At 38.6% G+C, this 12285-nt stretch overlaps 1 protein-coding gene across 4 annotated transcripts in view; it reads left to right on the forward strand.

The window, feature by feature from the left end:
- The window catches only part of TPD52L1 (TPD52 like 1), a 215807-nt gene that overhangs the window by 166245 nt on the left and 37277 nt on the right, over positions 1–12285 (forward strand). For 2 of the 4 annotated variants that reach the window (XM_073627192.1, XM_073627194.1), the window contains exons 4-5: positions 7359–7460; positions 10011–10025. In XM_073627192.1, the coding sequence (XP_073483293.1) occupies positions 7359–7460; positions 10011–10025 (117 nt within the window). The remainder of the gene's footprint in view (positions 1–7358; positions 7461–10010; positions 10026–12285) is intronic. The other 2 variants (XM_073627195.1, XM_073627196.1) reach the window with 1 other exon arrangement.

Genomic DNA, 12285 nt, shown 5'->3' on the forward strand with positions numbered 1-12285 from the left:
GCAAAGCTGACCAGTGTATTCTGATAGTGGGAAAGTCCCCCTAATGACACAGTGGAGAGGATACCCCCATCCACCTCAAATGTATGGATAACGAAATTGAGTCATTTTTTTTTTTTTTTCGTTCAACCTTGGCTTTCTTAGAGTTTAGTTTGTTTGAGGAAAAGTTTCCAATCTACTCTTCAATTTTTTTTATATTATTGTGGAACAATTCTCAACTATTTACTAAATCAGCCCAAGGGTCTCTTGTATCGTTGAGTAAACACGTTGAATGGGGGTCTTGGAAGTTTATGACTATATGTCCCTATATAATGCACGTTTGTTGGAATTACATAGCTGGCTCTGATGTTCACTTTGTAAAGTGATTGTTTACAAATCGGGTGAACCTGTCTTCATTTTGAATATTTTTTTTTTTTTTGCGAGCACTATTGGTTGATTGAAGCAAATACATTTTCGCTTTATTCACAAAAATGTACTTTTTAAAGTGAACATTCACTTTTCTACTTGAACAACCTCTATTCCTTTAATAAATCAATGCTACTGTCACTGATAGATTTACTGCATCAAGCTAGTATGGCATAAAATCAAATTTCAATAGTTACATTACATCAATCTTGTAACATTCAAACATTACATTTTTGGTAACATTAAATCAGTATTAATCCCAAAAACAACAGTTTTTTTTCTTTTGGGATAAATGAAGGGGTGATCATTCAGTGTTAAATGGTTTGTCCCAGCACTCTGACTGCTATTCTTGCTAAACAGCTTGTGTTTTAAAGAAAGTGGCAAGATCAAAAGGTGAAAATAAAGGGGGGAAAAAGCCAAAAAATGAAACATCATGCAGTTAAAACATCTAAAAATTGTTAAGCTGTAATATAATCATTTTTTTTAATACTGCTTTATATTACACTTTAACTGGTACATAGAACACCTTTGGTAGCAAGGTACCACTTTGTCTCTACAAACATTGGGGGGGGGTTATATAACTAGAATAGTACACTATATTGTGTGACCTTAGCCTTTAAGTCATTTGACCAGAGTTAATGGCTGTTTCTACTGTTGCCTGCAGGATCTTTAGAATTGCTCAGCCTTTATTCTTGCCCCACTGCATGACACATGCTAGAATCTGTGAACTTGCGTTGTTTAAATAAAATATCCCTCCTGGATACTAATTCTGTCATATTATGTTTTTTTCATTTAGAAAATAAGAAAGTCTACCATGTAGAAACCAAGTGCCTGTAGCAAAAGGTTGTAAGGGAACGCAATAAAGGATTGAAAAAGGAGTCTAATATGAAATATCTATTTTCAGTTGTTAGTAGATATTTGTTAATATTACTGTTCGCTATCTGTATGGTGTTCTGTGGAAGTATTTTATTTATATTTTTTTATTAGATGCAGAATTTAAGAGGTGCATTGTGCTATCCAATGTATTTGAAATGAATTGACTGTAACACACCTCAACGTACAGAAATTTAGGTCATGTTTTATTTTTTTGCAGGTCATCACAAAGCGAATTGTGTGTTGTGGCTCTGTGACCCATGTGCTTTTTGCACTGACATGTGCAAGCTTTGTTACTACTCATTAAGATGACACATATGGGTTACCATGTGTTACTCCAATGTGCTGGAGTGAACGAGTTCTTAAAAGAAAAAAATGTAACAAAGAGGCAACTCTCGGTATGTTATCAAGGGAGTACTATGCCAGACTCTTAAAGTAATTGTAAATTATCACCTTGTAAAACAACCCATACAGTTTTTAAAATAGAAATGAAAGGCAAAACATTTGTGTATAATTATAAAAAAAAAATAACTATATTATAAATACTGTACCTTTTTTTTTGTTGTCCTTTTTTATAAGTGATCACATTCCCTCTGTTCTTAGTTGCATAAGGCTTTCACACGGGTGTCCCTATTCTGTGGGATCCGCTTTTTCAGTGGGGGATCACTCCCCTGATCGCCGCTGAGCAGGTGGATGACAGGTCCATCTCCGCTTATTGAGCAGAGCGGAGATGGACGGAGTCCCGCTCTCCTCTATGGGGAGATGGGATGAAAATGGACCGCTTATCCGTTTTCATCCGATCCACCAGACGGATGGAAAATAGGACCTGCATCTGTCTGGTTTTGGCTGAGAGATTGGATCAAATAGCAGCGGTGTCAGTGGACATGTCCTCTCAATAGAGGTGAATGGAGTGTCTGAAAAACTGACAGGTGAATCTGATTGGACAGCCCGTGTGAACGCGGCCTATAGGCTGGGGGAGGAGAAGCAGCAGCACACTGAACTTTTCATTGAATGTCTGTGCCAGGGTAGGGGGCGTGTCAGGACAAGTCTGATCGTTGGAGGAGAGAATACTGAGTTCCCAGCATGGCTAGAGAACTGACCACTGTCTGTTCTCCTGCTTAGTGTGGTCAGTTTCTAATAAGAGAGCAGGGGGACTGGCAGGAATACCAGGAAATTCATACAAAGGAAGCAATACAAATAGAACAGGATACTTTTTCATACAAGTACATGGTACATCAGGCACATATCAGGAATATGAAATGCTGGGATAACAAACTTTTTGAGGCTACATTCACACTGGCAATTTAGGCTCAGAGCTGCAGCAGGAATCTCTGATTCCCGCCGCTACAATTCACACCGGCCTAAATTGCCAGTGTGAATGTTGCCTTAGGAGTCTGGCATAGCACTGCCTTGAAAACATACATGGAGTTACCCCTTTCTTGTTACATTTTTTCCTCTAAGAACCCGTTCACTCCAGCACTGGTGTGAATGTTGCCTAACTGGCATGTGCTGTGGAGGCTCAGGTGATGGTGGAGACATCGCTAATAAAATTATCAAGGATTTATAAATTGCCAAATGTTTGCGCCATACTTTATAATATAAAGGGAGACAGTACAATTCAATTCAAAACAAAAGGGTTAGGAGGGCCCTGTTTGTGAGAGTTTACTATCTCCAGGGATGGGCAAGTGATACAATGAGGAAGGATGACAGTGGTGGCTTTGGCATTTCTAATACTTCTAGTATATCAATAAAATAAATAATTTGTATACCTTAGAAACTTTAGAATCCCTTAATTTTGAGACTAAGTGGCCAAATTCCATATACACCAAATTGGGCTTGAGGTCCAAACCTCAGTACATGAAGGCTGGGTTCACACTTATTCAAATTGGATGCGCGTTTCCCCGCATCCAATTAATATGACAGGAGATTGTGACTGGCTCTCAATGGAGCTGGCTCACACATCTCTGGGGCATCCGCAGAGCACATTGCACAGGGGTCCTGTGCGTCTGACTCCATTTCAGGTCCAAATTCAGGCAAAAATTTGGGCCTGATTCGTCCCTGAAATGGAGAACAGGGACGCACCGGACCCCTGCTGTGAGCCGCATCCGTATTAGGTTTGAAATCAGTCTAAGGGACATTAATGAGCAGTGATAGGCTACTGCTGGAGGTTTTTCACAGGAAAAGGCAATAATTGCCTATATAAAAGCAATGTGGCATAGTGTGGTACTCTCCAGGTGACCTGGTGGCAACATACAAGCAGTGGGGGAACTAGACAGGCATTTTTTACACATATTAATAATTAGTGTGTGTGACTGTAGACTGTAAATGCACCTAGTGCAAAATGAGGTATATATATAATGTCATATAGGCATTACAAATCTTCTTTACTTTCCTTATGCAGATTTATTGGAGGATACTGTGCAGTCATCACTATAACACTCACTGTACCCTGTAGTGTAAATACATAAAAAAGTTAAGTGTTTTTTTGACATTTATTGCCAATTTTGAGATTGACATTACCCACTTTGCAATGTACTGTCTTCCTGCAAGACTGACAGGCTCTTCAGCAGTAAAAATCAGGCAATATTAAATGTAATAAGTAAGCCAGTATCAACTACCAGGAAGAAGATGACATTCAAGATGATAAACAAGCTGATGGGATTTTTATTGTTAAACAAACCATACATCACTTCCAGAGGTCTTCTGAATATATTGCAGGGATTTTTATCAAATGTTATACTTTTATTAGGTCATCTTAATGGGTTTTTTAAAAATGTATATTAATCGAATTAAATGTGTACCTAAAAGCGTATGTGTAACAGTTGCCAAACACATTTGTAGGCAGGGGTTAGTACCCCTTTTATGAAAGCTCCATCCCATGGTGTATAATGTGGGTAGGGTTGTCTTTTTTTTTCCTGATATAAGCAGGGGTCGGGTGAGATAGTTCAGAGGTTTTTGGGAAGTGATAACCTGCTGTGAACTACCATGGGAAGTCAGACATTCTATGCCAGAAGGTAGAGACAAAGAGGAAGTAGAGAGAACATGGTACCTGGAGAGTGCGACTTTCAGTCGAACTATGTGAATAAGGTGCAAATATGTTCAGGCTTCCCTGGAAAAGAGCCTCCAAGGATGGAGTAAAGCCCTGCACGTTGGTACCCAATGGTGGATACGGGCCTGTAGGTGGTGCCATGGAAATGGTTCACCCTTCGTCCCTATGGCATGAGTGAGACATTGCTGTCCATTTGCCCAAGGTGCAACAGGCTGATGGCAGTCTTCACTCCATTGGTATCACACCTTCTTATTTGGGGTCCTTCTGAATCCTGAGGAGCCTCGAGACCTTGCTTTGGGAGGAAGCCCAGTATGGTAAGGGAGGCACAGCAGATCGGTTTGAGGTGGCACCCTGGGTTCTCCTGCATCCTGTGCTGGTCAGGTGTCTGGAGAGTTGAAGCAAGAGAGAGAGAGAGGGGATCCTTCCTGGACTGGTGGGAGGAGTTTCAGAAAGGGAATGTTCCCCTACAGTTGGTTCAGTGTCTGATGTAGCCTGGGAAGTGGCGGAGAAGCAGCCAGTGATGCACCTGGAGAACTTTGGGGTGCAGTTGGTATAGCATGAAATAATGACTTTAAACTTTCTAGCGTGCATGCAGGTTATAACCAGAACACAGAAATTCACAGCCCTAGCATTTCCCAATGTTCTAAATCAACTTTGAAATAATAGATGCAACAATATACTGCTTCACCCTTCTATAATATGTACAACCATACACAACATTGGAGGTCCTTATGAACTCTTTATGTATTTTATTATGTAGGAAAATCTAATGATAATAACCATTCAGATTTTCAGTATGATTTATGATTGACACCTTTCTATAGTTGAAAAATAGAACAGATGCTGACAGGAATCAGAGGACCAATTAAGAAATAGTTAAGCCAGCCATATACACTATATTACCAAACGTATTGGCATCCCAGTCTTGGTCCCTAGGGTTCAATATTGAGTTGGCCCACCCTTTCAAGCTATAACACCTTCAACTCTTCTGGGAAGGCTGTCCACAAAGTTTAGGAGTGTGTCAATGGGAATGTTTGACCATTTTTCCAAAAGTGCATTTGTGAAGTCAGGCACTCATGTGAACGAGAAGGCCTGGCTTGCAGTCTCCACTCTAAATGATCCGAAAGGTGTTCTATCAGGGTGTTGTGCAAGCCAGTCAGATTCCTCCACCCCAAACTCGCTCATTCATGTCTTTATGGATCTTGCTTTATGCACTGGTCCAAATCATTTGTTGGAGGGGGGATTTATGGGGGTTGTTTTCAGGGGTTGGGCTTGGCTTGGCCTCTTATTTCCAGTGAAGGGAACTCTTAGGGGTCAGCATACAAAGACATTTTGGACAATTTCATGCTCCCAACTTTGGGCAGGTGGAGCACATGTCTAGGGAAGAAAGAGACTGCTAGCAGAGTGGAGAGTGGGTTACCTGTTATTAATCTTATTTGACAGAGGAAGTAGGGTTTCCTCACTTGAAATATTGGACTACAAGAGAAGCATCTTCTGTCTATTGTTCCATGTTTGGTTGAAGAGCTAGATATTATAGCTCAGGGCTGTTCCAATTGTGTGCAATTGCATTGCATTTGCTCTCCTCTTCTTTAGCTGAGTTTAGGAGGAGTGCTGGTGTTTACTATTCAGAGCACATGAATTGCATAGGGGATTTTGGAAAGATTTTACTTAAGGTGAACTAACACTTTAAAGCTATATCATGTTAGATAATAGGCATGTGCAATTCGTTTCGTTCCGAATTCGTTCTTTAACGAATTTCGACAAATTTGTTAATTCGGGAATATCCAAATTAACGAAAACCCGTTTAACTAATTTTTACGAATATTCGTAAATTCAATAAAATTGGACATTCGTAAATTCTGGCATTCGTACATTCGCAATTTACGAATATACATTCGTACATTCGTACATTAGTAAATTAGTGAATTCGTAAATTTGTAAATTCGAAAATTCGGAAATCTGAAATAATAGTTAACTAATAATAACTTAACTATTAGTAATTACTAGTAACTTTTAAATTATAGGTATTGTAATTTCCTTTAAAATTTGGCTGTTAGTGAACGTAACACATACAAATTTATCCGAAGTTATAAATGATCCGAAAAAACGGAATGGAACGTAATGAATTAATAATAATAAATAACAATAATAATAATAACAACATTTTATTGTTATTATTTATTATTAATTTGTTCCGTTCCAATTGTTTAGATGCAGCATTCGTTTTGGATAATTCGTAACTTCGGATAAATTCGTATTTGTTACGTTCACTGACAGTCAAATTTGAAAGGAAATTACAATACCTATAATTTAATAGTTAGTTACTATTTCAGATTTTTGAATTTTCAGGTTTTTGGATTTTCAAACTTCGAATTTACAAATTTCAGAATTTTCTAATTTACAAATGTACAAATGAACGAATGTACGAATGAACGAATGTTCGAATTTACGAATGTACGAATGAAAGCATTTACGAATGAACGAATTTAACGAATCGCGATCATAACGAATGACCCGAAAAACGAAAAAAATAATAAACTAATGAAACGAAAACGAAAATTAACAAATTTTTTGGCTGGGCACATGTCTATTAAATAACATTATAAGAAACGATTAACAATAAAATGTTTGATTAAAAACTGTCATATGTAAATTAATCAAAATGTTGTCAATTTTTCAGTTGTAATTGAAAACATGAGAAGAGTATTTATTTTAAAAAAATATCTGGCAAATAAGTATTTTAGTTATTGCTAAATTTAGCTTAGGAGCCTAACCCCTTCTCATTTTTGTTTTAAACTTCATATCATTAAATTTGGTGGATTTTTTTTTTTTTTTAACTGTGCTTGTTTTGCACTTCATATTTCTATTTTACACACATGCCTAACTATACCTGTTTATGTTTAACAGCTTGTTTTTGGTTTAGGTTTAGTAAAAAAATGGTGCGGTGAGACCTAAAAAAAAAAAATGGAAACTAATTTTTTTTTGCTAACATGTCATTTTCAAGTATGCACTGACACAGATCAGTTCATTGTAGGTACAAGAAGACACAAGAAACCCTTAGCCAAGCTGGGATAAAAGCATCTGCTGCAATAACTAATGTTGGAAGTGCAATTGGCAAGAAGCTGGGAGACATGAGGTACTTTCATTTTTGCATATATTTTTTTTTAATTAATAATGTATTACTATTGTAGCTATCTTTGAGGATAGCTTTGTTGAATATACCAACATTTTTCATTTTAAAGCTGAAGTAAACGATCAAAAAAGAAAAAATACCCCCCCCCGGATCTTTTTCCCATAATGTGCAAGTTTGCAAAGGATATAGATATAGATAGATATATATATATATATATATATATATATATATATATATATATATATATATATATACATTATGGCACAATAACTTGCAAAGCAATCTCCTCCAGTGCTGTGAAACTTGCACAGTCCTCCAGCTTTCACCTTCATCTGGTATTCTTCTGGGTTTAGAGTCTCCGGTTGTCTTGATTGACCATGCTGGGGTGACATAACTCCTGCACAGGAAAAACACATGGCAATACTGTACAATGAGCACTGTATGTGGGGCTCACTGTACACTCAGGAAAAAAAGCAAACAGAGTCTCTTTTATCATAAAAAGCCTACCTATCAGAGTTTTTTTTTCCTTCAAAAAAGTGGTTTATTTCTGCTTTAACAGAAGAGTGTACAAAAAGCACAAAATTAAGACAATATGGTTACTTGAGCTCAGTCTCGGACCACATTCAGGTATCTTTGAATGCTAAAGCTTAATTATAAAATATGAAGAGGGGAATCTGCTTCTATTTAATTATTGGACTTAACAAGCAGGCTGATAGGAATCTGTGGTATACCACCTAAATATTTCCGCCACAGCTCATTAGCATCAGTTTTGGTCATGGACAAAAGATTTAAATTGACCACACACACCCATTAGGGGTCTGCAAGTCTGAAATTTCTACACCTATATTTTTTCACTGCAAAGTTTTTCCCTCTTGCTCTGCAGTTCCATTTTTTGGCATGCTAATGCAAAAAAGTGGGAGAGAACTGCAACCACCAATTCAACACTGTTGTCTCCACTGAAACTGGTCTTTTTATATTAAGTATATATTCTGGAGTCTGCCTACCAGAAGTGTGATAATTTTTTTCACAAGAAAGGGGAAGAAGTAGTATAATTTTTTTACTGTCTCCTATGGTTTTGTACTTGGGCGGGAGTCATGTGCCCATAGTATAAATCACTGTTGGCAAGGAGGATATAGAGCAATGATAACCAAACAAAAGATCCAGGTGCCTCATGGTGGGTCAACTCTAAATATTTTCAGCGTATGTTGTGTAGTGCGAATTTGTCTGCCTGTAGAAATGGATTCCCTTGTCTTAAAGTGAATGTAAAGGTGTTTTATTTAAGAAAAAAAAAAAGGGTTATACTTGCCTGCTATGTGCAATGGTTTTGCACAGAGCAGCCTCAAACCTCCTCTTTTGGGGTCCCCGCCAATACTCTCCGCTCCTCCTCCCTCCTGAGTACCTCATAGCAAGCTTGCTATGGGGGTACTTGTGCGGGCTCGATCCCAAGCTGGGCTATGTGCATCTATTGACACACACAGCACGACTTGGCCCCACCACTCGCTTCCTCCTCGCAAGATTTTATTGATAGCAGCAGGAGACAACGGCTCCCGCTGCTGTCTGTGAGTCCTGTGAGGAGAGAGAGAGCATTGCTGCTGCTCTTGGGCACAGTTCGAACATTGAGATCGGGCTCAGGTAAGTATTTAGAGGGGCTTGGGGGGGGACCTGACCATGGAAGATTTTTTAACTTAAAGCGGAGAATACATTAAAATAAAAACCTCCTGCCTTTACAACCACTTTAATGACACCTAATACATCAGTGGTGGGCTTGTATAGTGAGTTTACACACCCTGGGGTGCCTTGATCTTCTTCACCTTTTGTTGGGTTTTCATTTTCCAATGCAAGGGATTCATTAACCCATGGATTATCCTGCACCTTTACAGGGACAGGAGTGCTTCACCACACATTGATATCCCATTTTTTTAGGTTTGAAATACTAAACTATAAATGTTGCTTCTGTATTTTTTTTATCTGGAACGTTTTAGGATACTGACAATGAAGTGGGCATACCACCCTACAACCTGTAACATATTGTTACTTGTACTCAAACTGCTTCCTGTAAACAAGGAACATTCCTTTGAAAAATGTAGTAAATCTTGCTTTCTTTTTTATTTTTTATGCTTTTTCAGCATAGTGGTGCAGTGCAGCAGGCTTATTAGGATCACCTTTCTTTTCTTTTTAACGTTGGTGTTGGTCCCATTCAACTGTATAACAAGTATCTACTACCCTGAAAGAGAGTTAGGGTAGGATGGAGCTTGCTTATCGCTGAACATTTAGGCAGGACAACTTACCCATGGCACATAAATAAAAAAAATATATGTAATCTACCTTACATCGTACCTCTTATTAATGAACCATTTAGTTGTGGTCTAATTTAAGACAACAAACCTACAATTGAAACGCCACTTCATAACAGTATTTGAAGATTTTAAGGAATGCATTATCTCAGTGAGTGCATATTTATCCATTATTTGTATATGTGAAAGATGGCGTTTATCTCTGGATTGATTGGCTTTGTTTGATAACATTGTGATGATTTTATTTCCTTTGCTGCAGATCACATTCTATTAGGTAAGATGTTACTCTTATTCATAGTAGGGACATCTTGTAACTTATAGAATATGTATAGCTTAGTATCCTTAATGTATGTATGCATCTATATATTGGTTTCAAATACTGTATAGCAAATTCATAACCACAATTGTGCAGTTACAGGCAAATTGTAATTTTTTTTACATGGGGTCCATCTGATTCTTACACATTTATGTAGTTCTGAAGCAAGAGTCTACCATATACCGGTATATGCATTTCTGAAACAGTTTGCATTGATCAGTATATGCACTTGTACAGGGGAGAATTGGGAGCTTTTGGCTGGGGGGCGAAATAAGTACTCTTGGTTGCTGATAGTTGGTCTAACTCTAAGTGACGTCTCAGCCATGAAGTATCTCCACTCGGGACCAGCAGCGTAACATATCTACTTAGGACTGGTCTAAGGCACAGATGCTCCTGGTCCTCGCTTGTATTTGTATACATTGTGTGGTTCCCACCATATAAAGAAGTATTTGGTGTGGATACTGCAAACACAGCATAGGTAAACACCAGCAGAGGCCCGTCCACCACCACCCCTTCCATGCGTCTGGCCCCCTTATCGACATACAGGGCACCGGCCGCATGGATTCCAATGGCGGGGTGTGTTTTTTTTTTAAGCATGTGATTAGAGCCAGAGGCTTTAATAGGCTTCAAAAAAGGGTGGGCTCAGGGTGCAGAGCACTGCACCCCGATTCCACCCATTTGTTTGACAATAGCAAATTAATATTCGCTATCCCACACTGATCCTCCTCCCGGCCAATCAGCAAGCAGGACACCTAGGAGGAGGGAGGAACCTCACGGTGGACGCAGCTGAGGAGGAGAGGACACAGGAGTCGCTGCCCGCCACTGAAGCTGAGGAGAGGACACAGCAGGCGCCGCCTGTTGCCTGCTGCCGAAGCTGAGGAGAAGAGTACACAGGAGCCGCTGCCCGCCGTCGAAGCTGAGGAGGAGAGGACACAGCCACTGCCCGCAAGAGCCCTCAACCTGCCCGCCACCTAGATGGGGTAAGTGCCAGAGGGGGGTGCCTCCTAACTATCGACCGGGGGGGGGTTGTTTTGCTGCCCCACCAAATAAAAAACACCAGCTGCCACTGGTAAATATGATAATGTATATAATGTGTATGCACCTTAAAGCTAGCCAAAAGCTAGGACTGTTGTTGGGTATGCACAAATTTTGTTTTTCACTAAAGATAACAAGCATACATATTCATGCCTCTTTCTGGTAATACTGTTATTAAAGCCCTGTCCTTTCACACTGCTTCTACAGGAGTTTTGCCTGTAGAAGCAGCTAAATGTTACCCTATGTGTCCATGCACGTTGGGACGATTAGAGGCATATTTTAATCTCAGAGTTTAGTGGTAGAAAAAAAGAAAACTTCTGGTTTGCGTTTTTTTATTGGAGCTTTCTGGCAGAAAAAACGCTAAACGCTCCAAATAATGCCTAAACGTGTACAAAAATGTGCCAAGGTAACTGCCATTTTTTTAAGCCTAGTGTGCATGGTGCCTAAAAGGAACAATATTGGCTGGGAAAAAAAAACAACATTTAAAAACTTGACATTTATTGGGACACTATATTAATCGGGGAAAACAAATTAAAACAGCTCTTAAAATAGAAAATAAATAATGACCTCTTTCTCAAAATACCCATGAATAGATTGCTGGTATACTTTAATGTATCTATTGATAACGCCCTAATTTGGTTTCTTCTCATATAAAATTGCAAAAATTGTCTCTTTTCAAAATGTAATTATTATTAATCTCAGTGGGGCAGGCCCCTACATATCAAATCTTATATTAACCATTGTTGACTGGAGTACAAACAAAAGCCTAACCACCATGAAAACCTATGCTTCTAGTATGTTTGTCACACTACATACAGTACTATAGATCTGTATATATAAGTGTAAGCAAACTTGCATTGTTCTATTCAAAGGTTTTGCTATAAATTGATAATTGCTGTATAGCTGATAAAGATGTACAAAGCACAGCGTAGTACACATTGTCCTTCAAATAAAACAATACATTGTTAAGGAACCCTGTAAGATGGGTGAAACCACTTTATTACAAATTGGCAGTGGATAGAATAGTTACCAATATTTTTTTAAAACAAGTAAAACTAATCCTTTTTTTATTTTTGGATAGAGTGGTAAAGAATATAACCCTGTCAGACTGATGCAGCAGATAAATTCATATTCTCTGTTTATTCTGTTGACCAGGTTGAAAAGTGATGGCACTTAACAGTTG

The sequence above is a fragment of the Aquarana catesbeiana genome, linkage group LG04 (genome assembly GCF_042186555.1).
Source record: "Aquarana catesbeiana isolate 2022-GZ linkage group LG04, ASM4218655v1, whole genome shotgun sequence".
In the NCBI taxonomy this organism is placed as follows: domain Eukaryota; kingdom Metazoa; phylum Chordata; class Amphibia; order Anura; family Ranidae; genus Aquarana; species Aquarana catesbeiana.